This window comes from Cyanistes caeruleus, chromosome 13, assembly GCF_971803275.1.
Source record: "Cyanistes caeruleus chromosome 13, bCyaCae1.hap1.1, whole genome shotgun sequence".
NCBI classification, from domain to species: domain Eukaryota; kingdom Metazoa; phylum Chordata; class Aves; order Passeriformes; family Paridae; genus Cyanistes; species Cyanistes caeruleus.
Window position 1 is genome coordinate 18,721,875 of NC_141713.1, and position 26,511 is coordinate 18,748,385.

At 48.6% G+C, this 26,511-nt stretch overlaps 1 protein-coding gene and 1 long non-coding RNA gene across 4 annotated transcripts in view; one reads left to right on the top strand and one right to left on the bottom strand.

Moving 5' to 3' along the window:
* Positions 1-824: 824 nt before the first annotated feature.
* LOC111934286 (uncharacterized) lies at positions 825-4,841 on the bottom strand. The gene is made up of 4 exons (XR_015275632.1): positions 2,481-4,841; positions 1,768-1,951; positions 1,503-1,665; positions 825-1,194 (listed from the first exon to the last, which is right to left on the bottom strand). It is a non-coding gene; the product is annotated as an uncharacterized LOC111934286 (long non-coding RNA).
* The window catches only part of NPTN (neuroplastin), a 40,702-nt gene continuing 18,565 nt past the window's right edge, over positions 4,375-26,511 (top strand). The window contains exons 1-3 of one of the 3 annotated variants that reach the window (XM_086848457.1): positions 4,864-5,077; positions 21,247-21,594; positions 25,278-25,446. In XM_086848457.1, the coding sequence (XP_086704583.1) occupies positions 4,990-5,077; positions 21,247-21,594; positions 25,278-25,446 (605 nt within the window). In that variant the 5' untranslated portion in view covers positions 4,864-4,989. Of the gene's footprint in view, positions 5,078-21,246; positions 21,595-25,277; positions 25,447-26,511 lie in introns of all 3 variants that reach the window. The other 2 variants (XM_086848456.1, XM_086848455.1) reach the window with 2 other exon arrangements.

The following is a 26,511-nucleotide window of genomic DNA, read 5'->3' on the forward strand; positions in this document are numbered from 1 at the left end:
GCCGTGAGGAGCACCCCAGGACATGAGGCTGTCCCTGCAGCCACCACAAGAGCCCAAATCCCAGGTTTTTCCTAAGGAAGAGGGAGCCCAGCTGCAGGCAGTGCCCAGCCAGGCTGGAGCCAGCCCTGCGCTAATCCAGGGCTGCCACCTGCCGTCTGCTCCTACCGCATCAGCCACATCCTGAAAATTCCCCCAGATGTTCCAAGTTTTCCCCCTGTGCCTTCCCGGAGGGCCTCGCTGGCGCCCAGGAGCAAGCCGGGGTGTAGCAAAGCTGTCCCCAAGCAGCCTGCCCGTGGCTGGACGGAGCTGCTCCCAACAAAACAAAAGTTATCCCTTCCCTCGGGGTAATGAGGTCAGGGAACGGCTGAGTTATTGGACCCCCACTCCCTAAAAAACTGGGTGGAGAAAAACATTCCAGCGTGCCTGAGCTGGATGAGGAATTCGCAATGGAGACAAATAATTTTGGGCTGGGTCAGAGAGGAGGGAGAGGGGGGAGAAGCAGTTTGATTTGTGCCCCTCTTGCTCTTTCCTCGCAGAAAAGGAGGTCAGGCCAGCTTCAGCTTTCTGTCAGCACGGAGCTGATCTCAGCCGAGATTCCTGCCCGGACTCTGTGTGCGCATCCCAAAGCAGCCTGCCCCCAAATCACCGCTTGTGTCACTCGTTTGTCCTGCACCGAAAGCCATCTCAGAGGAGATGTCCAGTCTGACAGGAGCACTGAGCACTGGGAGGAGGTGGGAATAACCCAGCTGCCATTCCCCCTGCGATTGGGAAGTGTCAGCTCAGCTTTTTGCTGAGGCGAAAAGGACATCTAAAATTATTATTAATTTTTTTTTTTTTTTTTTTTTGAGCAGCTTTGCCTCCAACTCTTTTCCCTCAGAGCACGTCGCTGTGTGATTTTACAAGCTCTCCCTCCTCTCACTCCTCAGAGCACGGGGGTTTTGTGCAATTTAAGTTTTTTCCCGGCTGTTTAGGATGGAAACGGCGGGGCTCAGCTGTGCAGCAGGGTGTGAATGAGGCACGGAGCCTCTGCGGTGCCTCACCCCGATGTTATCTGCCGGAGCTGCCATTGTGCCTTTGGGGAGATGAATACCCAATAATCAGGTCGGAGTTACCTTTTGGGATCGCTGTTTTCCTGGCAAGCGGCCCTGGGAGCATTATCTGATGTTATCCAGGGTTTCTCAGCCCTGAGAGCAGCTGAAAAAGAGGAGTTTTGTGCTGGACTCTGTTTCGTGCTCTGCCCGGCCCAGGACACGTTCAAAAAGTGAGTCCAAGTGAGGCAAAGCGAAGAAATTCTTCCCTGTGAGGATGGGGAGGCCCTGGGGTGGAATTCCCAGAGCAGCTGGAAGGGTCCCAAGCCAGGCTGGATGGGGCTTGGAGCACCCTGGAACAGTGAAAGGATAACCCCGAAATCCTTTCCACCCCAACCCATTCTGTGAAAGCTTTCAAGTGCCAAAGCATATGACTAAACATATCAAAATTACAGGGATCTCTCAAACACTCACAGCTGCCAGAAGACAAGCTCAAAATTCCCCCACAAAATAAGGGTGATGCCTCTTTGCTGCTCTCTGAGAACTGAAACTCTCCTGAATTTCCTGCTGATTACAGGGGTTTGGTTGGGTTTTTTTTCCTTCCTCTTTGCTTCCAAGATTTTCTGTCTTCCTCGTTCTGAAGGAATGAGCAGAGAATAATCAAAATTGAGACACACACCCCCCACCTCGAGGTGAAAATATGGGTCTTGACTGAAGGAAAATGCAGGGATTGGAAAACCTGGATGTGCCTGAGTTTTCCCTGGCATTCCTGAAGCTGGGAATCACCACGTTTCTCTTCACCACCAAACCACCGTGGTGGATCTGGGGCTGGCAAATCCCCTTTTCCTTCACAACTCCAGCTGCAAGGGGATTCCCTGATCCATGGCACAACAAGAGGGGGTTTTTGGCCACCGTTTATATGGCTGGAAACCAGAGTACTTATTATTTTATTATTCTATTATATTTTATTCTATATATTAATATTATTAACGTTAACATATTATATCACTATAATATTAATATTAATATTAATACCAATATTAACATTATATTAATATCATATAATATATTAATGTTATATTTTATATTAATAGATTAGACTATAGTATATTATATTATAGTATATTATAATATAGTATATATTTATATATATTCTATTCTATTCTGTTATGTTATGTTATATTATGTTGTTATATTATATTAATGTATTATATTATATTTGTATTATTAACATTAAAATCTATAATAGTTTTATGATGTTAATATTAATGTTACCATTAATATTAATATTGTTATTATCGTAATATTATATAATATATTATATTAATACTATATATTCTATTCTATATATTATTATATTATATTACATTACATTATATTATATTATTATATTAAGTTATAAATTTTAGGGATTTGTAGGAACTCTGTGCTCCAAAAGAGTGGGGATCAGACCCGTGAGGACACCTCCGGGCTGTGGGGACTTTCTGCTCTGCTTTCTTGTGCTGTATGACGAGAAACCCATGGACCAGCTCCGTGCTGAGCCTTCATTCCCTGCCTGGGGAACAACTTCCAAGGCAGAGCTGCCAGGGAAGCTCCAGGTGAGAGGAGAGCAGGGCAGAAGCGGAGGAACACAAGTGAGTTATGCAATCGTGGCAGAGAAGCCGAGCTGCTGACAAGGGACGGGGGGAGAAAAATCCCTCGTGCTAAGTTGGGCGCGGGCCTGTGGCAGCGTGAGTCACCCTGGGCTGCCATGGTTACAAGGATTTCCGAGCACATCCAGAGCCTGCTCCCAGCGCTCGCTCCTTCCAAACTTGGAGAACAGGCAGCCGAGGGAAGGCCTAATAGCGAGTGGGTGCCTGCGAGGAGCAGAGTTACAGCAAAATCCCGGGAAAACGGCAGGGAGCAGCGTGAAAAAAACGGGATTAATGGAGCTCTGTTCCCCTTTTTGTCTGGTTTGCAAGGGCTGCTATCAGGATTGTTCCATACACAGCTGGGGAAAAAAAAAAAAAAAAAAGAGGATGTTTCTGCACCGCGGTGAGAAAAAGCAGAGTAGTGTCACACAGATGAATCAGCTGGCAGCAACAGTGAGTCATGGAAATGCACCATGGAAATTCTCCAGTGGAATCTCTGAGGCACATCAAACCTGGCATCCCTGGGGAGCCAGGGGCAGCCAGGATGACGTGGAGCAGCAGCACATGGCCAAAAATTGCTCCTCCTCACGCGTGACCTCGCCCCTGCCATCCTCATCTGAGTCCTGAAGCGCTCAGGCAGGGATTTGAGCAGGCTTTCCATGGAAAAAGTGTGCCTGATCCTGGCTTTCAGTGAGCAGTGTAAGGACCTGGAGTCGGCTGAGATCGAGCTGGGCAGGGTGAAGGAAGAGGGAGACAAAGTCAAGGAACCAGGAGAGTTTGGGATGTCACCACCCATTATTTCCCAGCCCACCCCACTTTGGGCACGCTGGTGACACAGGGCTCTGCAGAAAGCTGAAAATCTGATCTTGAGGGGTTTTTCCGCTGTTTTTCCCGCCAGTTTCCTTCTCTGCTGCTCTGCTGTCCTACGATCTCCTACCATGACCTGGGCTGAAAAACAAAGCACAAGCAAGCAGCAAAATGGACCTGGTGTCCGTGATTTATGACAGGAGAATAAAGAAAAGCCACCCAAAGCTCATCAACAGCCAATTTCCAGCATGCTTGCCTTGTCCAGTCATCCAGGAGCCAGTGTTTGTGCTCTTTGCCCACAACTCCACTGCTAACATGGAGCAAAAACTTTTGCTTTATGCAGCTTCTGTTTCCTGCTCGCACAAAAAATGACATAGCCCTTGGAAATCTTTTGTATGGAAGTACAGAAGTGATGGATAGAATGGTGTTTAAAATGATATCTGTCTTTTGTGGGTGCGTAGACCTCAAGCTGAAAAATTTAGCGTGGAATTGGATTCCTCTGAAACACTGTGGCCCCTGCAGAAGGGCACAGAAACTCCTGGAGTATGAACAGAGCCAAATACCAGCCCTTGCTCTGTATTTTCCAGTGTTTTATACCCATGAAGAACAGAAGCGAGGAGGAGTGTGGTGCTTCTGACATCCCAGCCAGAGGGGCTCTGCCATGGTGGCCATGAGGGGATGGAAACTTCAGGTGGCTCTGCCAGGTTGGCCATGAGGGGATGGATCCCTCAGGCAGCTCTGTCAGGTGGCCATGAGGAGATGGATCCCTCAGGTGGCTCTGTCAGGTGGCCAGAGGGGATGGAACCCTCAGGTGGCTCTGCCATGGTGACCATGAGGGGATGGATCCCTCAGACGGCTCCGCCATGGTGGCCCTGAGGGGATGGATCCCTCAGGCAGCTCTGTCAGGCGGCCATGAGGGGATGGATCCCTCAGGTGGTTCTGCCGTGGTGGCCCTAAGGGGATGGATCCCTCAGACGGCTCTGCCACGGTGGCTATGAGGGAATGGAACCCTCAGACAGCTTTTCCATGGCATCTCTGAGGGGATGGATTCTTCAGGCAACTCTGCCATCGGTCCCCTGAATGGACGGTTCCCTCAGGCAACTCTACCATTGCGCCCGAGGAAAGGCCGCCCCGGGCGGCCTCCGCCATGTCCCCCATGAGGGCACGGTAGCAAGGGCAGGGAGCAGCTCCCCGCCGCCTGGGTGTCCCCGTCCCGCCGCCAGCTCGGCAAGGAGGGAGAACCGTGAGCTGGAGGACGCGGCGGCGCTGAAGGGAGTGCGCCGAACTGTGCCAACATGGCGGCCAGGGGCGGGCGAGGCCAGCGCTGACACCGCCCGCCCGCCTCGCCCGTCCCCTCCCCGGCGGCGTCGCCCCCCGCCCCGCGGATCTCGCGAGAGCGGCGCTGCGCTGCGGTAGGAGGTCGGCGGAGAAGGACGGACGGAGCCGCCGCCGCTCCCGCCGCCGCCTCACCCTCCTCCTCACCTTCCTCCTCCTCCTCTTCCTCCTGCCCCTGCCTGAGGAAGATGCCGCGCTCCGGGCCGCTCCCCGCCGCCTTCTCGCTGCTGCTGGCGACGGCCGCGCTGCTGCCGGGACCCGCCGCGGCGCAGAACGGTGAGGGAGGGCGGCGGCGGGGGAGCCGGGAGGGGGGCGCGTTTCTATGGCGGCGGGTGCGCTGTGGGCAGCCCCGCGGGTGGGAGGGCGACCCCGGCTTTAGGGGGAATCCTTCGTGATTTGGGGCCCCTCGGGGGGAAGGGGGGGAAGGAGGAGAAAGGGAGGAGGAGGGGGGGAACAGGGTCGGCCCCCCCCGGCTCCTCCTGAGGCGCCTCGTGCCGCCGATAAAATGGAACATCTCCTCATCTCCTCCCGCCTACTGAACCTGCATCTGCCGGGCCGCCTTAAATCATTTATAATGCAATAAAGCCCGTAGTTCCTTAGCAACTGGAGAGGTCCTTCTGATAGGAGCGTAAAAGAAGGAATTAAAAAAAAAAAAAAAAAAAAAAAAAAAAGGAAAGGGGGGGAGAAAAAAGAAAAAAAAAAAAGGAAAGAAACAACCAACCCACCACACCCCAAGCCTTCTCCGTTCCTTGTAGGATAGCGTGAGCTAAATCCAGCTCGGCTGCCTCCTCCCCGGCGAGTTCGCAGCCAAGTGCATGACAATTAGTGGCACAGAGAAGCGGGGCCAAGAGGCTGTTCCAGCCGAGCCTCCTGCTCCAAGGAAATCCTGCAGCGCCCAGGAAAATGCCTGGCTGCTCCCGGAGATGCTCCATGTGCAGCATCACGGCCAGGGCTGCTCGGGAAAGGCAGGGAGCTGGGCTTTTGAGGGGCTCTGACCTGGGAAAATCTGCCTAGGAGGAAGGGCTGCCTTGGTAATACGCCAATTCCACGCTAGTTTCATCGTTTCGGCCTCCTTTCCCTCTCCTTCCTTTCTGCTCTGCAGATAATATTCAGTCCTAGGGTTTTTCTGGCTGTTGAGGTTGGCTCTTTGCTCCAGGGGAATCCTGAAATCGCAGGGTTGTGGAATTCCCTGGCCTGGTTTGGGTTGGAAGGGACCTTAGAGCCCGTCCCATTTCCCCTCACCTTCCACCAGGCCAGCATTGAGGCTCTGGGTTTGACATTGGTAGGTGAGATCCAGACGGGAAAAATCCTGGGAAAAAGATCCCAGGTGAGGATTATTCCCCGAGCACGTGCAGATTTTGCAGCGTGAAAGCAGCAGCGAACCTCGTGTCTCTGCTGAGCAGAGTTTGGCATCCGCGCCGTGAATGAAAACCGGAGGCTGTCCTTTGTGGAGTCTGGGAAAAGCCTGCTGGAGCTGTGGGGGAATGGGGGATCCCGCTTCCGTGAGCTTCCCAGGAAGGTGCTGCCACGGCTCGAGTTCTGTGCTCCCAGAATTGGGAATGCTGAATTCCCAGAGAAATTCCAGCCCTGGGCTGGGGCGGAGGGAGGGGAGCAGCTCCCCGGGAAGGAGTGACATGGAAATGGGTCAGGAGGGGCAGGGAAGGTGTCAAATGCCAGCAGCTGAGATGACAATCCTGGCTGGCTCCGGGACAAACGTTTGGTGATGAAGTGAATTTTGGGGAGAGCTGGAAAGGGCCTTTGTCGTCACTTCAACACTGGCCTTGAAGCCAACCAAAATGTCTTGGCATGAGGGGAGGTTGCAGCCCCCTGGTATGTCCTGAAAGGTCATAAATTTTTATTTTTAATTGAGTGATGAGGAAGACTCTGAGTTTCTCTGGTGTTGTGGGAGTGAAAATCTGCTTGGGAAGGGGTGGAGCACCCCAAGCCAGGTGAAAGGTTGAGATCTTTCTGACTAATATTTCTTGCTGCCCCAATCTGAACTGCTGCAGAGGAACTGGGCTTTTTATTTTCAGCCCATTGGAAGCTTCCTGAAACAGAACAATTCCTCTTTGGTGTGGAGAACAGGTCTAGCCTTTTCCTGAATTGTGGATATTCCTCCAGCTCTTCCTTTGCAAACTTCTCCCCCAGGGGTGTGTGCTGTGAAGGGGCAGGGGAGGATCCCAAAGGGCAGGGATTCCTTATCTTCCCCTGGTGATGAAAGGTGATAGTCCAAGCCCTGCTGAGCTCAGGGAGGTGAAGGAATGGCCACACAACCCTGGGCACCGCTCACCTGGAGCAGAAAATTCCCACTGGAATGCTGAGTGGTTGTGGGAAGCAGCTTTCTCCCCACCTCTGACAGGAGATGGCTGCTGAATTCCCAGTGTGTTTTCCAGACTTCATGCAATCCAGAACATCCGGAGTCAGGCTCACCTGTGGATTTCAGCTTGCTAAAAGTGGAAGGAGTTTTTTGGCTTTGAAAGCTCTTGCACGAACACCTTAAAATCTCAGGGAATCGTGTCAGGAATTGCACTTTTTCCTGAATATTCTGCTGGGAAAACCACTGTTTTCTGCTCGTGGCTTATATCCAGAGCAGAGTTCCTATGGAACTGGGGGGAGAGATGGGGAAGGATGAGGAGGAAGAGCTGGAAAAAGCCAGTCAGGAAGATCCTGCACTTTCTAAGGGCAGCTGTTGGAAAATCGCTTTAATGCTTCAAAGCAGCAGCTCCTCGTGGAGGGGAGGAAAACATGACTTTTCCACTTGCTGCTTCACCTTTGAAGTATCTTTATTTCAAAACCAGCAGCTGGAAAACCAGAGGCTTCAGCTCAGTGATGATTCCACCCCAGAGTGGTTGGGATTTAAAGGTTATTTTATTGTCTATAATTGCTGCAATTCCCTGTGAAATCTGCAGTGTTTTTTTGGCACACTGACACAAGAGTTTGGAGTGGGGGCAAGCTGGCGAGTTCTGCCCTGAAGTGCAGAGAATTCTTCACCATTCTTCACCCTAAAATTGCTTGGGTTGTTCTGAGCTGGGCATGAGGGGAAATAAAACCAAATTAATTCAGGTGGTGCTTGTTTAGTTCATCCTCTGCGTGGATGAAGAAGGAGCTAGAACCAGCAAATACGGATTTTCTGTTGGCAGAAACCAGTATAAAAGTGACCATAAAATCAGGAAAATTCCCTAAGTCAATCCTGAATAGCAAAAATTAATTTTTTTCTTGAGGGAGCCATGGAAAGCTTCACTTTTATCCTTGTTTGGGACTGCTGAGCCTCACCCATTCCAGCTGGGCTCTGCTGTGCTGTTGAGTGGTGCCCAGAGAATGAGAGCCATGGTTTCCCAGAGCATTTTTGGAGCGTGAGTGTGGGCTGAGCAGCGAGAAGAACGTTCAAAGTTCTCTTCTCCTCCCCACCAGTGCTTCCCTCTCTTCCTCCTCCTCCTCCTCCAACTCCCTCTGCGATCCAGGAAGGCTCTCCCTCCTCCTGCTGCTCTCCCAAGTCCTGTTTTATCTTCCCAACCCAGCCCAAGGTGTCTTTGTGAGCCTCAGGGACCCCTCTAGCCCATCATCGATTTGATTTCACTCTTTCAGTCGTTCTTGCACCTCCTGAAATTCAAACTCGTGGCTCCAGAGGCTGAGATTTCATCTTTTGGAGGTGTTTTTTCTCTAGGGAGGTGTTAAAGCTTCCTGTTGATAAATCTATCAAATCAATAAATGAAATAAATCAATAAATGAAACAAACAAATCAATAAATGAAATAAACAGGACAATTCCAGGTTTGGTTTTGATTAAAGCAGGAAGGGCAGCAAAGCACAGGGAGCCCACACAGCTCAGGTCTGCCTTAGGCCAAGCCCTTTCCCATTTTTTCCAAGTTTCCTAGCAGAATTCTTCTTCCTGGAGGCTGGAATTGTGGGTTTCCTCTGGATGTTTGTGTGTTCGGTCAGAACTCCTCAAAACAGGAATATTGGGAATATTTGGGAATAAACACAGCAGCTTTTTTCCCAGTTAACTGCAGAAAGCGCATCCTGATTTCTGTAAAGCTGGAGGAGGGAGCTTGGCTGGTAAAAACATAACTCAGGAATTGTCAAAGCTCTATCAAATCCAATATCCAATGGTTCCAATAATGATAATTATCAGTGATTTCATTTTCATGGCGATTTATTTTCACTCCAGGTTAAATATTTGATGCCTGGTGCTGCTTGGTTTGGGTTTTTTTTTTGGTGGTTTTTTTTTGGTGTTGCAGATTTGCACTGTGAGATGTTTTTCTAGAGGAAAAACAGATCAAATTCTGGTTTGAATTAAAAAAAAAAACCCAAAAAAAAGGTAATTTTTTTTCTCTAATTGCTATAGTTTTGCATGTTTTAAAATTCACAGTGGTGACAGGATGGAATCAAGGTGTAGCTCCTCACATTATGGGGGTATTCCCAGGGATCTCAGGGCCATCCCACTGGTTTGCAAACCTAAAATGAAACATTTTTGTGATGTGGTGCCTTGATGGAACAGCAAAACGAGAGGAAAGGGGAATATCACAACTTAAAAAACCACACTCAGCCCAAAAACTTCAGCCGGAAAAACGGCTGCGAACACACGGAATTCCGTGGGAATTGGGAAAACTGACCCAGAGAGTGCCTCGGAAATGTTGAGAAAAATGGATTTAAGTGCCCAGGGAAGGCTTTTGGCAGCACAGAGAGCTCCCAGCAGATGAGAGGCAGCCCGGAATAATTCCGTGAGGGCGGACAGCGGGAGTTTGCAAAAAAAACCCCAACAAAACAGATGCTGGGAGCATTTTTAAACCTGAGCGTGCAGCAGCTTGGCTGAGCACTCCGGGGGTTTGATTTTATTTTATTCCCCCGTGGTTTGTTGGGAAAGCTTTTGTGGTGTTTCAGCAGTGCCTGCCTCAGGTTCAGGCTGCAAACGGGTTTGAATTCCTGGAGTTGGGAATGAGGGAAGCGATGACTCAAAGCAGCTCCGAGTCAGGGCTGGGCTGCTCTGTCTGGTGAAGTCCCTGCGGGTTTGGGGATGTTGGGAAGCTCCTGAACGGTCAAAAGGATTAGAAAATCCCTAAAATACAGCCCCTGTTTGTTGTGCTGTGCTTGGGTCACTTGTGGCTGAGGTTTCCTGATGTTCACCCAGAGCAGCCTTGCCCAGGCAATTTAAGGGTTGCAAGCAGTCGATTGATGTTTTCCCAGCATCCCAGAATGGTTTGCCTTGGGAAGGACCTTGAACCACATCCACGGGCAGGATGAGCTGTCCCAGTGCTCCCAGTGCCCGCTCCAGCCTGGCCTGGGACACTCCAGGGATCCAGGGGCAGCCACAGCTGCTCTGGGAATTCCATCCCACGCCCTCACCATCCTCACAGGGGAGACGTTTTTCCCAATATTTAACCTAAACCTGCCCTTTTTCACTTTTTAGCCATTCCCTGTGTCTTGTCCTTCCATCCCAGATCCCTTTCCAGCTCTCCTGGAGCCCCTTCAGGCTCTGCAAGGGGCTCTGAGCTCTGCCTGGAGCCTTCCCTTCTCCAGTTGAACATTCCCAGCTCTCCCAGCCAGGAATAAATGGCAGAGAGGAAATAAATTGATGTAAATATTGACATAGTTAACATAAATCCTGCCGAATTGAGCAGAGTCAGGAACATTTCTGGAGCTTGAGATGAAGATGTTTGTACTGCCCAGGCAGCTGGGTCTCTGCTTCCAGGGATTCCCGGGAATAAACTGGGAATTCGTGATGGGAGATTTGGTTTGATTCATTATGGATTTGATTTGGGCCACAGAAACCAGGAGCTGAGCACTGCAAAAGATTGGGAAAGAAATCTTTGGGAAGCGTTTCCCGAATCCCAGAGCGCCCAAAAACTCAGGGTTGTGACTCAGAGCCCAGCTGCACTTTGGGATGGGCTTTTCCTTGTTTTTGTGGGAATTGGGAAGCTCTGCTGCATTTTCCTACCGGGAAGCAAAAAAAAATCCAAATCTGTTCTTTTCTGGTGTGTGATCCACCCATACAGAAACAATTCCTCTTTGGAATTTCTTTATTTAAGGTCAAATAAAGGCAAAAAATCCCTTTCTAAAGGTGAAATCTTTAAAGGGGATGGAAATTCCAGGTGCAGGGATTTGCTCTGGGATGCACTGGGTGAGGAATTCAGGCTCCTGGGGCTTCATTCTGCCATAAGAAACGGAATATTTGGTGGTTTTATTCCCTTTAACCTAGAAACCGAATTATTTGATATGCCACCCATCCTGTAATCAGGGAATTCGCCCTGCTTTTGGGGTTTTTTTTGGAAATATTTTGGTTTTATCCCATTTCTGCCAATTCTTTATGCAGTAACGCTGTGTGTAACCCCTGGGTGTGGCAGAGCTTTTCTCAGGCACGAGGCTAATTCAATATTTCCATTCTTTTTAACTATTTGTAATTAGATCTATTTTTTTTTTTTTTGCCCCCATTACGACTCCAAACCTTTTTTATCTGACAAGGTTTTCAGCACTTTGAGCTTCTGTTCTCACCCCAGGCTCTGAGCTGAGGCTTTGGGATCTCAAAACTCCTATTTTTAGGGGTGATTCGGTGACCCCAATCTTGAGCCATATGGAGGAAAAGGGAAAAGAAAAAACCAAACAAAAAGAGCTAAAAAAGGGAACAAAAGTGGGGATTCCTGTCCCAGTCAGATCAATTTATCCGTGGGATAAATCCTCCAGTGCTTGTGCCGGGCTCTGTGCAGGTATTTAAAGAAAATACCTTTAAAATACCTTTTAAAATAAATACCTTTTAAAATAAATACCCTTTAAAAATACCTGTTAATATACCTGTTAAAATACCTTTTAAAATAAATACCTTTTAAAATACTTTTTAAAATAAATACCTTTTAAAATAAATACCCTTTAAAAATACCTGTTCATATACCTGTTAAGATACGTTTTAAAATATTTTAAAATACCTGTTAAAATATCTTTTAAAATAAATACCTTTTAAAAATACCTTTAAAAAAAACCTTTTAAAAATACCTTTACAATACCTTTTAAAATACCTTTTCAAATAAATACCTTTTAAAAATACCTCTAAAAAAAGCCTATTAAAAATACCTTTAAAATACCTTTTGAAAATATCTTTTAAAATAAATACCTTTTAAAATACCTTTCAGAAACACCTTTAAAATACCTTTTGAAAATATCTTTTAAAATAAATACCTTTTAAAAATACCTTTTAAAGCTGCTGTAAAATTGCTGCACAACTGGGGAGCTGGAGGGACACCTCTGTCCCCCTGAGAGGGGACAGCTTTTACCACTGGCTACAAACCCAGAAAATTCTGGCTAGAAAACAGAACCTTTTCTTTATTTATTAATTATTATTTCTTATTTCTTATTTATTAAAACCCCAGTTTGGGTTTGAGATTCTGTTCAGGTCACTGTTTCTGTTCCTCTCAAACCTCTGCAGAGCTATTTAAACATTTTAGGCACCATATTTAAAATTTGAATAAATTTAAATTAATTAAATGTATAAATTTATAAATAAATTTATTTAAATTTAAATAAATTTTAAATTTACACCGAGCAAAGGAAGTTTATTTCAGTAATTAATTTATTTATTTATTTTCTTTTTTAAGAGTTCAAATCTGAGCTTTAATTGGATTTTTGACTTTTTTGCTGGGAAAAATTCTGGGAGCAGGGAAATCTCCCTCTCACCTGGAAACCCCCCCAGAGCTCAAAAATAACCAAAAAACGACATTTTGGGGATGTTTTTTTTTTGCCTTTCAGCACAGAAATTGTGTGAGGTGTGAGCGGTGGGTACAGGGAGGTGATTCCTGCCCAGGATTGGAATTCCAGCAGGGAATTGAGGTGTGGGATGCTGCGAGGTTATTTCTGGCTGGATATTTCTGGCCCCGTAATCTCAGCGGTGTCAGTGGGCCACGGAGATCAAACCTCGCCAGGCAGAGAGGAGCTGGGCTCTGCCACAACCCCTTTTGAGCTGGCAGCTCCAGTTGGAATTGAAAATTCAAAATTAAAATTTTATTGTTAATTCATTTTCATTTTTGAACGGGTTTTTAATCCTTCCCCTCTTCCCTGGCACTGGAATCCATCGTTCTCCTGCCACGTGGATGGTGGAAAAAATTCCACTAAAAACAAACTTTTTAACTGGCAGCTCGATTTTTAATTTAAATTCTAAAATTAAAATTTAATTTTTAATTTGATTTTTAATTAATTTTAATATTTTTAAATGGATTTTTAATCCATCCCCTCTTCCCTGGCGCTGGAATTCCATCATTCTCCTGCCACGTGGATGGGGAGGAAAAAGTACCACTAAAACCAGACTTTTTAACTGTCAGCTCCATTTTTCATTTAAAATTTAAAATGAAAATGTGATTTTTAATTAATTTTTATTTTTAAATGGATATTTAATCCTTCCCCTCTTTCCTGGCATTGTAATTCCACCGTTCTCCTGCCACGTGGATGGCGGGAAAAAATACCGCTAAAAGTGCGCTTTTTAACCTGCAGCTTGAGTTTTAATTGAAAAATTAAAATTAAGATTTGTTAATTAATTTTAATTTTTAAACAGGTTTTTAATCCTTCCCCTCTTTCCTGGCATTGGAATTCTGTCATTCTCCTGATGCGTGGATGGGGGGAAAAATTAACTGGCAGCTCGATTTTTAATTTAAATTCTAAAGTTAAAATTTAATTTTTGATTTGATTTTTAATTAATTTTAATAATTTTAAATGGATTTTTAATCTATCCCCTTTTCCCTGGCACTGGAATCCATTGTTCTCCTGCCACGTGGATGGTGGAAAAAATTCCACTAAAAACAAACTTTTTAACTGTCAGCTCCATTTTTAATTTAAAATTTAAAATGAAAATATAATTTTTAATTAATTTTTATTTTTAAATGGATTTTTAATCCTTCCCCTCTTCCCTGTCATTGGAATTCCGTCATTCTCCTGCCACGTAGATGGGGGAAAAAAATACTGCTAAAAACACGCTTTATAACCTGCAGCTTGAGTTTTAATTTAAAAATTAAAATTAAAATTTAATTGTTAATTAATTTTAATTTTTAAATAGGTTTTTAATCCTTCCCCTCTTTCCTGTCATTGGAATTCCATCATTCTCCTGCCATATGGATGGTGGGAAAAAATACCGCTAAAAGTGCGCTTTTTAACCTGCAGCTTGAGTTTTAATTGAAAGTTTAAAAGTAGAATTTAATTTTTAATTTGATTTTTATTTTTAAACGGATTTTTAATCCTTCCCCTCTTCCCTGCCATTGGAATCCATCGTTCTCCTGCCACTGAGCAGGGCCAGGAATTCCCTGCCACTCCAAAGAGCCTGGAGTCGGAATAAGTGAAGCATCTCTAACCCCTCAATGGGAATTGAACCCCCCCTGCTGCCAGGATTTGCCAGGCCAGGGGCTTTAAATTCCCACTGAGGCTCCGAAATGCCTTCCCTGCGCTCAGCCCGGAATTATTTCCGTGGCGGAATCCTCCCGAGCCTCGGTTACATAATCCACAATTCAGCAAAGGGCATTTCTTGGGGAAGGTCGCGGGATAAAAACGTCCCTTCCCTCCGCGGGAGGCTCCGGTGCTTCCCGCGGGATGGAGAAAAGCAGGGATCCAAAGCGGCTTTGGCGGAGAGCAGCGGGATCAGCCGCGTTTGCTGGATCAGGAGAGGTCAGGGCGCCTCTGAAAAAAGCCCCTTCGCTTATTTCAAATCCTCCCACGGCGCCATTAGAGAGCCGGGGCCGGGATTTGAAGGAGCTCAAAATCCGTTCCGTTCCCAACCTTTGAGGCATCCCGGAGATGGAAAATTTGGGAATTTTTTTGGGATCTTCAGCCTCAGCTGCTGCGATATGGGGGCAGCAGAGAAATCAGAATTTAATGGAGCTCTGCTTCCCGTGCTGCAGCTGAATCCCTCCCCTCTGCTTTCCAGGATTTTTAGTTGTTAACGTGGAATTTTTTATGGCAGTTTCCAGGAGTTTTCCTGCCCTGGCTCCTGGTGCTTCGGAGAGATTCTTGTCTATTCCTTAGCTGCTATAATATTCCTGTATTCCCTAAAAAAAATGGGATTAAAGCGGTGGCTGGGTGGATTTTTCCCTGCCAGAGAACAATTCCTGCCTTTGCTGAGCATGAGGTTTATTCCTTGGGAAAATAATTCCTTGGGTGAGGAAATCTCCTTGGGAGGGATCCAGCCCAGCTTCCCGACAGCACAAAGCTGCATTTTCCATGGGATCCCAGGGGATGTAACTCCCGGTGTTTCCCTGGAATGCCTTTGCCATCCCTGGTTTCAGGGATGTCAGTTGTGGAATTGCCTCGGGAACTTCCCCGGACTTGGCTTTTTCCACACAAAAAAAAAAAATATGAGGGAAGTGCCAGGCAGGATTTGGTGTCTTTTCCACTGAAATTCCTTAATATTTCCATTGAGATATGGGGAAAATGTGCTTTTTAAGGCCTTGCTGTGGATCTGGGTTCACGGGAGCATCGTTATCCATCTATTATTTATTCCAGAGCGCTGATCAAGGGTTCCAGGTAAAGATTTCCCACGCTTCCTGTAGAAGGGAATGATTTCATATTGAGTCTGCAGGGAGAAAAAGTTTCTGTGCCTGGCATGTCCCAAAAAAGCACTTCCATAAACTCCATCACCTTGAAATTCCCAAGGCGCAGAGCCCTGGAATTGTGGAGTTCAGGGGAAGGGAGGGAAGGAGCTGGAAATTGGAGCAGGAGCTGTGACAAGGACTCAGCTCCCAGTGACGTTCCAGCTGTGCCAGAGCTTTGTTCTTCCCACCGAATTCCCTCCCAAATCCCTGGACCTGGGGGAAACTTTCTGTTCCAGGGAAACTTGGATAAATCAGCCAGGGCTGTGGGAGGGTCTCGGGCTAATCTGAGGGGCCTTTCCAGCCTGAATTCCCTGAGTTATCCACAGGAATCCTTTCCAGCCTGAATTCCCGGATTTATGGAACTGATCCCTGTGTCCTTTCCCTGTTCAGGAATCTTTTCCATCCTGAATTCCCAGGTTTATCCCCAGAACTGATCCCTGTGTCCTTTCCCTGTTCAGGAATCCTTTCCATCCTGAATTCCCAGGTTTATGGAACTGATCCCTGAGTTCAGGAATCTTTTCCATCCTAAATTCCCAGGTTTATGGAATTGATCCCTGTGTCATCCCTGTTCAGCAATCTTTTCCAGCCTGAATTCCCAGATTTCTTCCCAGGAATCCATTCCTTCCTAAATTCCCAGGTTTATGGAACTGATCCCTGTGTCCTGTCCCCATTCAGGAATCTTTTCCTGAATGAATTCCCAGATTTATCCCCAGGAATCCTTTCCAGCCTGAATTCCCTGATTTCCCCACCCTCAGGACCCTAATTAACGCCCTAATTAATTAGCCTCATTAACTGGGGGGGTGGGCAGCTCCTTCCTGGACTTTTCTGGGATATTCTCATCAAATTGGCAATGTGGGAATAAAGCAAAAATCAGCTTTTTGTGGGCCTTGCCTTTTCCATCTGTTTCTTTTCTTTGAAGAATTAAAAAAAATCGGAAATTTTTGAATGAAAATCTGAATTCCAGAAGGATTAAAAAAAAAAATCGGGATTTTGAATGAAAATCTGAATTAAGGATTAAAAAAACATCTGAATTTTGAATGAAGAAAGCTGAATAATTTAGGGAAAGAAAAGCTCCTCCTAAAGGTGAAATAAAAATGGTGAAATAAAGGTGAAATACGAATTTTTGGGTTGCTGGAGTTGGGTTGGTGTTGCAAAAATTCCTTGGAATTCCTTGGTTTTCCCCTCATTTTGGTCCTAATTTGTCCATTCTTTGTGTGGGATAAACCTGGTTTTGCTGTGTTTGAGCCTGGCTTAACATCTTCCCTCAAACTTGGTTTTAGGGCAAAGCACTTTTATTTTTTAACCCCTTTTTACACCAGAATGAATGTGGGGGAGATGAAAATTCTCCCTGCTCTGCTCCTCCTCCAGGGCCATTCTCCGGAATTCTTCTATGCTTTGATGAAATTTGAGTTACAAAAGGATATTTTAATAAATAGAAATATTAGTATCAAAATTAATATGAATATAAATTAAATAAATATAAAAATATAAATAAAATATAAATATATATAAATATAACTAAAATTTATATATAAATATTTGTATAAATATATAAAATATATAAAAATATAAATCAAATAGAAATAAATAGAAATAGAACTATAAATGTAAATATAAATACAAATAATATTAATATAAATACAAATAAAATAAATAAAATAATATAAATTAAAAATATATTTATAAATAAATATATAAAAATGTAAATGCAGATATAAATAGAAATATAAATACAGATCAAATATAAATAAAAATATAAATAAATAGAAATATAGCTAAAATATAAATACAGATACAAATATAAATAAATAGAAATAGAACTAAAATATTGATATAAATAATAAATAATAATAAATAAATCTAATAATATAATATAAATAATATAAACAATAATTTCTGCACTTCAGGGACGACTGCCTTGTGTATTCTTAACCCTGGCAGATTTTACAAGAATTTCTGAGCCTTGAAAATCCTGTTTTTTCCTCACTGGGGGTTTCATTTTCTTTCCCCAACAAAATTTTAAGGCAGAGTTTGGAAAGGCGAGGAGCCCCTGGAATTGCGCTGGAATTTGGGTGGAATTCCCTGGTTTTAGGGGCATTGATGTCTCCTCATCTCCAGTTGAGGGGGATGAGATTAAATCTTGAATAAATAAAGCACTTCCAGAAGGGATTTCAGGTTTGTCCCAAAGCTTTGGCATTAGACAGGGAACAGTCCCAAAAATTTGGGATTAAACAGAACAGTGCCAAAGCTTTGGGATTAAACAGGGAACAGTTCGAAAAATTCGGGGTTCAATAGGGAACAGTCCCAAATATTTGGGGTTAAATAGGGAACGGTCCCAAATCTTTGGGGTTAAACCGGGCACAGCCCAGAGATTTGGGGTTAAATAGGGAACAGTCCCAAATCTTTGGGGTTAAATAGGGAACAGTCCCAAATCTTTGGGTTTAAACAGGGCATAATCCCAAATCTTTGGGGTTAAACAGAGCAGTCCTAAATCTTTGGGGTTAAATAGAGCAGTCCCAAATCTTTGGGGTTAAACAGAGCAGTCCCAAATCTTTGGGGTTAAACAGAGCACAATCCCAAATCTTTGGGGTTAAACAGAGCAGTCCCAAATCTTTGGGGTTAAACAGAGCACAATCCCAAACCTTTGGGATTAAACAGGGCATAATCCCAAACCTTTGGGATTAAACAGGGCATAATCCCAAACCTTTGGGGTTAAACAGCGCACAGTGCCAAATCTTTAGGTTTAAACAGAGAAGTCCCAAATCTTTGGGGTTAAACTGAGCCTGAACTTTTGGGGTTAAATAGGGAACAGTTCCAAATCTTTGGGGTTAAACCGAGTAGTCCCAAAGCTTTGGGGTTAAACTGAGCACAGCCTCAAGCTTTGCGGTTAAACAGGGCACAATCCCAAATGTTTGGGGTTAAACCGAGCAGTCCCCAAGCTTTGGGGTTATACTGAGTGCAGTCCCTGGGCCATCCCTGCACTCTGTCTCTGGGTTTGGGTATTTTATGGGGTATTTCTGGGGTGTTTTGTTGGAGCAGGAGCTGGGCCAGCTGTGTGGGACGGGCCCAAGAAAGGCAAGGCCGGGCTCTGTGCGTGGGATCTGCCCAGCATCACCTGCTCCAGGACAGCCTGGAATTCACCGGCACTTCCCTTCCCAGCCCCCTGTGCTGCAGCCTCGGGAAAAATTATCCTTTCCCTCCTTTTTTTGGTTCTTTTTCACCCAAAGCTGCCCTGGGTAACTGCAGTGTTTGTTATTTTGTATGTGGAGGCTGCTGGTCACTGGGGTCAGTGCTGGTCAGTGCTGGTCAGTGGGGTCAGTGCTGGTCATTGGGGTCAGTGCTGGTCAGTGGGGTCAGTGCTGGTCATTGGGGTCAGTGCTGGTCAGTGGGGTCAGTGCTGGTCACTGGGGTCAGTGCTGATCACTAGGGTCAGTGGGGTTAGTGCTGGTCAGTGGGGAGAATGTGGTCAGTGCTGGTCACTGGGGTCAGTGCTGGTCAGTGCTGGTCATTGGGGTCACTGGGGTCAGTGCTGGTCAGTGGGGTCAGTGCTGGTCATTGGGAGTTGTGGCCATTTGTTATTGGGGCCTGTGGCTGGTGGTCATTACAGGCTGTGGTCATTAGAGGGCTGTGGCCATTGGTCACTGCAGCCATTGGTCACTGCAGCCATTGGTCACTGCAGCCACTGGTCACTGTGGCCATTGGTCACTGCAGCCATTGGTCACTGTGGTCACTGGTCACTGTGGTCAGTGGTCACTGTGTCCATTGGTCACTGTGGTCAGTGGTCCCTGTGTCCATTGGTCACTGCAGTCACTGGTCACTGCAGTCACTGTGTCCATTGGTCACTGCAGTCACTGTGTCCATTGGTCACTGCGGTCACTGGTCACTGCAGTCACTGTGTCCATTGGTCACTGCAGTCACTGGTCAGTGGTCACTGTGTCCATTGGTCACTGTGGTCACTGGTCACTGTGGTCAGTGGTCACTGTGACCATTGGTCACTGCAGTCAGTGGTCAGTAGTCACTGTGGCCATTGTGGCCGCTGCAGTCGGGCTGTGCTGTCCCTGCAGGCTGTGCCGGGGGTGTCTCGGGGCAGGTTCCCCCATGCGGGTGCCGGGCTGGGGGTCCCTGGTCCCAGGAGCTCCCCGGGCAGGGAACTGAGGGAGTTTTTAGGACCGTGGGGTGTTCCCATAGCCACTCCTTGCGGCTGCTCTTCCAGCAGGGACCCTTTTCTGTGCTTGGGGACACCTGGGGAGATTCCCACCTGAGGGATCCTTCGGGACATTCCCACCTCATTGTGCAGCTCTTTGTTTCCTGTGGCCAAACCAGGGACAGCGCATTAAATGCTGTTCAAGGAGCGCTCAGAGTCCATCTTACCGTTTCTAAACCTTGTGGATTCGTCTCTCATCCTAAAACAAGGCAGGAATCCTCGGAGAGGGATGCCAGGCTCAGAGTTTTCCTGCTGTGACCCTGTCCCTCCCCAGGCCGAGGTCCCCAGCGCCAGGACGGGTTTTGCTCCATGATCTGTCTGGGCCAGCTGTGTCCTAATCCTGAATTTTTAGGAGAGGCCTCGACGCCAGGCCTGCTCTCCTAAATATCTTTGGAAATGGGATTGCAGGACAGCTCAGCCAGGCTCTGGGGCGGGAGGATTCGGGAGATCCAGGGGAAGGATGGCAGAGATGCCGAGCACTGGTGTCAGCCCAGCAGGGGAACGCTGAGGTTCCTGTGGGCTCCTGACAAAATGATCTTTTGGCCTGTGAGGGTTCATTGCGCTGAAATTCCCTCTTTCCTGGAGCTGGGGTGATTGGCTCCTCCGGGAAAACAGGTCACTGGTGTCTTGGGGAATTGCCTGCCCTGGAAGCCCGAAATAGACGGGACAGGAGGTCAGAGCAGAGCCAGCACAGCTTTGGGATCTTCCCCCTGGTGTCCCCGTGGGTGGCTCAGGCACAGGGAGCTCCCCAGAGAGCCCTGCCTGACCAGGAGCATGGCCCTGGCACATCCCGGCATTCCTGGATGTCCTGGATTCCTGGAGGAGGCCTGGGAATCCCTCGGTGAGGCTCTGCAGGGGCAGCTGCTGCCGAAAGGAGGAGCAGCAGGAATGGCAGGAATTCCCTGCCCTGCACCCCCGTTCTGTGTGCCACAGCTGTCCCCAGGACGGTGCCACAGCTGTCCCCAGGACAGTGCCAGCAGGGCTGTCCCCAGGACGGTGCCACAGCTGTCCCCAGGATGGTGCCACAGCTGTCCCCAGGACAGTGCCAGGGCTGTCCCTAGGACAGTGCCACGGCTGTCCCCAGGACGGTGCCAGGGCTGTCCCCAGGATGGTGCCAGGGCTGTCTCCAAGCCAACACCAGGGGTGTCCCCAAGCTGTGTCACTGTTGGTGCCAGGGGTATCCCCAGCTGTGTCACTGCCAATGCTATGAGTGTCTCCAAACTGATACCATGGGTGTCCCCAAGCTGTGTCACCACCAGTTCCATGGGTGTCCCCAGCTGTGTTACTGCCAATGCCATGAGTGTCCCCAGCTGTGTCACTGCCCATGCCGTGGGTGTCCCCAAGCCCTGTCATTGCCAACACCAGGGGTGTCACCAGCTGTGTCAGTACCAGGGGTGTCCCCAGGGGTGTCCCTGCTGATGCCAGGGGTGTCCCTAGCTGTGTCCCTGCCAATGCCAGGATTGTCCCCAGGGGTGTCCCTGCTGATGCCAGGGGTGTCCCTAGCTGTGTCCTTGCCGATGCCAGGATTGTCCCCAGGGGTGTCCCCAAGAGTGTCCCCAGGGGTGTCCCCAGCCCTGTCCCTGCCGATGCCATGTCTCTAACTGTTTTCTGCCACTGCTTTGTTGTGTGTGAGCTGTGTTGTTTTCTGCCGCTCTGTCACTGCGTTTCTGCTGCCCCTCCCTGCAGCCGGGTTTGTCAAGTCGCCCATGTCAGAAACTAAACTCACGGGGGACGCCTTTGAACTGTACTGTGATGTGGTTGGGAACCCCACTCCAGAGATCCAGTGGTGGTATGCAGAAGTCAACCGGGCTGAGGCTTTCAAACAGCTGTGGGATGGCGCTCGGAAGCGCCGTGTCACCATTAACACTGCCTACGGGGCCAATGGGGTGAGTGTGCTGAGAGTAACCCGCCTTACCTTGGAAGACTCTGGGACTTACGAGTGCAGGGCCAGCAACGATCCCAGGAGGAATGACTTGAGGCAAAATCCCTCCATTACGTGGATTCGAGCCCAGGCTACTATAAGCGTCCTGCAGAGTGAGTCCGGCCCCCCGGTAGTGGCACTGTAGTGTCTAGAGGCAGTGTGGTGTCCCCGTCCCCGTGTCCCCACCCTGTGCTGTCCTGCCACCTGTAGTGCTGACCCTGTGTGCCACCCGTGTCTCTCCTCCTTAGGACCCAAGCGCTTGGGGAAACCTCGGGATGTGTGTTAGAGCTTTCCGTGTCAAACCGGATTTGTGTTTGTTCCCTCCTCCCTTTAGTTTTGTAGGAGGTTTCCGGCCTCCCTGGCTTCTCCACCAGTGCCTTGCTCTTTGATTTTCACGTTCTTCCCAACTCTAACCGTTTTATTTTGATTTCTTCTGTTCTCTTGGAATTTCTGGGAATGCCTCCTCACCTGCTTTTGGTTCCGTATCTGCTTCTGGATAAACCCTTCCCTTTCAGTTCCACGTGACCTTTCGTGCTCGGATTTTCCCATGAAGTTGTGGTGTTTCTTTCCTTCCTGGCCAGCAGCATGTTCCTAAGGAATTCTCTGATGCAGCAGCGCTGAGGAGGTGCAGCCATTCCTGATCCAGCCTGTGGTGGGAGGAGGAGGAGGAGGAGGAGGAGGTGGGAATGTCCTGCCCGGTGCTGAGCCCAAACTCCAGCTCAGTGACACCATGCAGGGTGCAGCTCCTGGCAGCAGCAGAGCTCTGAGAGGCTGTGCCCGGCCCAGAATCGCTTTTTGTTCTTGGATGTGACAAGGCTTTCCTGCCTTCGCTTCTGCTTCTCACCCCAGGTGGATTTGGGAGTTGGTGTGGGCACATTCAGTAGAGGAGGATCCCGGGCCAGAGGTAAAACTTGCATTTGCCCAAATGGCTGCTGAGTGCCAGGTACAAGGAATTAAATCTGCAGTGTGCAGGTAGAGGAGAACTTGTTTTGGGTGGTTTCTCAGTGTCCTCAGCTGAGCTGAAGTGTGGTCTTGCTCCTCCTGTGCTCTGTGCACGAGTAACACTTTAATGCCCTACAGGGTACAAAATATCAACTCTGTGTCTTGATTATTTATTTAAGCACCTTGAAAAATGCCCCTAAGCTGTCCCCAAAGGCTGGTGCTGCCGTGGGCACTGCTGGATCAGAGAGCTTCCCTCGGGGAATGGGAACAGCGGCCGGTGTGGAGCTCCCACGGCGTTCCTGAGCTGCAGCTGCTCGGCCTCGGCCCACCCCTGGCCCCCCCGTGTCCTTTTGGCTCCCAAAGGGCTGCAATGCTTGCATGGCTCCAGCAGCAGCTCTGCCACTCTGGGACAAACCTGCAGCTGTGTCTGCTGGGGAGCGCTGCCAGCCCCAGAGTGCCCCATGCCCAGCCTGGCACAGCCCCCCGAGAGGCTCTGGGGGGCAGAACCCCACTCCTGTGCAGAGCCAGCCTTGGGGGCCAGCCGCTGGGAAGAGGTGTCCCTATGGAAAGGGGGTTTTTCCCTCCCCCAGGCCTTCAGGGAGTGAAGCTGAGGCTCTGTGGTAGCGCTGTGCCTGCTGCTGCCCGCCGGGAGCTGCCTCCTGCGCCCCTGCCGAGTGCCTTGTGCCGGCAGAGCCGCTCTGGGAATGCTGTGGCAGCAGCAGGGGATCAGAGCACCCCTTTCCTGTGTGTGCCGGGACAGCCCAGCTGCTCCTGCCAGGCGGGAGGAGTCCCTGGACACCAGCGCCCACCCCAGCATGCTGGAGGTGAAAAATCAGGGATGAGGTTTCCAAGGTGTCCCTGGGAGTGGAGACTGTTCCCTGAGCCTGCCCAGCTGGCCTCAGCTGTTCCATGACGTGCCTGAGCACGGTTTGTCTTGGAAATGGGAATTGTCTGGCTCAGCGGAGCTGGAATTTCCAGGTGAGGGCGGTGGCCGCTGCCCTGCTGTGACAGCAAAGCCCCGCAGAGCACAGGCTCCATCCTGGGCTCCGCAGGGATCAGCTTCCTTTGGAAAATCTGGCACCCAGGAAGCGCCATCTGCCTTCCACCTCATTCCGGATTTGGAACCAGAATTTCACTTCCCGGGTTTTTTTTCTTAGTTGCTTTGCTTGGGTTTTAAGTGTAAAAGCCGAGCTTACATAAAACGGGCGCTTCAGGTGATGTGTAAAAAGTGATTTTCTAGGTGAGCATCCTCCTCTGGCTGCTGCTGTCCCAGTGTTCCCATTGCAGTCTGTCCCCTGGGATGCAGTGAGGAGACCCATCCATCAATTTGCTTTTTTAGTACCCAAAGTCACGGGAACGCAGGTGAAGCTGGAAACGAGACTCGCAGCTGCCCTTCGGTTTTGCTAAACTAAAACTGAAAAGGTTGCAGGTCAACCACTGAGTTGCTATTTCAAACACGCTCCAAAAATATTCCCTGAGCTCTGGGATTTTGTGGGATGATGAGCTCTTTGGGGGTGGAAAAGCACACAGGGCAGGACAGGAACGGTGCATGATACGGGAATAACACAACAATTTTGGGCCCAAACAATCCTTGAAAGGATTATAAATAAAATAAATGTATTTATAAAATGCCCAGCGTGGGAGAAATGAGGCAGAACCAGAGTGAAAAATGCGATAACACAAACAGCGACCGCAGTTTTTCTGCGGTTCAGGAATGATTTAAAGAGCTGGGGGAAGGAGGATTCTCAAAAAGGATATCCAGGACTGGACTGCTGCTTCAGGTTAGCAGTGGATGGATATTTTTTCTCCCTGGGCAGTAAGGATGTGCCACGGGATACAGGGATGATGTTCCTTCCCTGTGTGGGAAGCTGGGATGGTTCTGTCACAATCTGCATTTTCTGTTCTCTCATTTTGTTTCATAACCTGCATTCCAAAGGCTCCGTGGATCACAGATTTATATCCCAAACCGCAGGGCACGGCAGAGTTCCCAGAACCAAAACTCCCCTGGATGATTTGCAGAAATCGGGGAGATGTCTGCTGCTTCCTCATCCTCCTGCCTCCGGAGGGGAGAACCTCTGGAATTCCCTGTCCCCACAGCCAGGAGTTCACCCCAGGCCGGGCACACATTTACACACCGAGCCTCTGGGCTCTGCAGGCCGAGCTGACACTAAAAAACATTTTTTTGGGAAGACTTAACAGCCAGAATTGTGAGATTTTTAAATCCTCGTTGATTTTATCACTTCTGAAAGGCTCTGCCCTGAAAGGTGGGGATTTGGTGTTGCCAGGTGAGGCTGTGGAACGGAACAGCCCCAGAGCTGGAACTCCCGGGCTCGAGGTTTTGTTCTTTATAAACGCTGGTGTTCAAGGTTGCTTTAGGCACGGAGCAGCCGCAGCTCTGGTTTTACCCTGCTGTGTATTCCAGGCTCTCAGTGGCTTTCCCCACTTCCAGCCTCCAGGGAAAGCCTTTGGAATCTCCTGGGTGCGTTCAGGGATGCAGCAGCCTTAGGGCAGGGGCCAAAACCCAGAATATCAGCGAGAAACTGAAATTTGAGCGCCGTTTCTATAGAAAAAAAGAGTTTGTTTGAAACCTCAAGGAGAAGGCTGAAGTGCCAACCAGCAAGAAGTTTCCGGAGGAGTAACCGGAGAGCCGCCGGTGTCGGGAATTCATTCCCCAGCGAAGCACTAATTAATTAATGAATTAATTCCGTGCAGGGCGCCGAGCTGTGTGGTTGTGTGTCCCGCAGTGCCAATCCCCCGTGTGGTGCCCTCCCCTGCCCTCCCCTGCGCCCCTTTAGAGTAGCGGGCAGCCTCCCCCGGCGAGCTCTGGCCGCTGAGAGCCGTGCCTGTGTTGCAGAGCCGCGCATCAACGCCAGCGAGGACGTGGTGCTGCACGTGGCCGGCACCGCCGTCACGCTGCAGTGCAACCTGAGCAGCAGCCCCAGCCCCCTGGCCGCCAGCTACTGGGTGAAGAACGGAGAGGAGATCCCGGGCACCAGGAAAGCTTCCAACACCACCGAGTACAGGTGGGTGGCCTCGGAGCGGGTCCGCTCGGGGCTCGCGGGTTGAGCTCTTGTGGGGGTTCGCTTGTCGGCTTCTCGGGGTTTTGTTGGCCTTGCCGTGTGTCGGGGTTTGTGCTGCTTGTCTCCTTAAGGGTGGATCTGTTACGTCCTCCCCGAGCCCAGAATCCTGGCTGGAATGAGGAGTGGGAGCTGTCCTGATGGGACACTTGTGGCTGGGTTATTTTTCCCCCTTGTACTGAAGATTGATGAGAGGGAGGCAGTTTTCTCTTGTTCAGATTTGGTTGTTTATTCTTCTTTTATCTACATTACGTGGATACAGGCTACAAGGAGCTACGTGCACTAAGATAGAAAGGTGCAAAATGGCTAACAAGGAACTTTATCAAGGTCTTTTATATGTCTGTTTACCCAATTAACAGATACCAAGTTAATTATTTTTCTTAGTGACCCAATGACCCAACACCTGTGTGCTGCACTGCGGCATTCTCTACCCAATCACTTATTATTACCCAAAAACCCACAGAAGAGGAAGATGGAGAAGGACAAGAGACAACACCCTAAATCCTCCATCTTGTCTTTTGTTTTGTAAACTATCTTAAACTTTAAATTTCTCACCCAGTGACTTAAGAAAACTCTCTAGTTTACACACTCACACTCCTAGTTTTTCTATTTAAAAGTTGTTTTCAGGGTGTTATATGAAATTCGGTGTTTTCTTGGGTGTAAGGTACCAGAGATAAGGGCACACCCTGACCCCAGCAGGGAGGGATGGAGTTTGTGAGCTGCTGCTGTGGGATGGTCCCAGCCTTGGCAGTGCTGCCCTCAGGGTCGGTTCCCTCTGTGATTTTTGGTGCTGTTTTTCCTTTCCATCCCTTTTTTCCCCCGTGATGGACAGCAAATCCAGCTTCAGCTCCACGTTAGGCCAAGCTGAGGAGCGCTTTAGGGATGTTTTAACCCCTGCTGGCTGTTTTCTGTCTCTAGAGTGGCCCTTTCCCCCCTGCCTCACTGCCTTGGGATCAGGGAATGTTCCAGGCTCTCACAGCCTTAGCAGAGCAGCCTCTCTTCCACCACAGC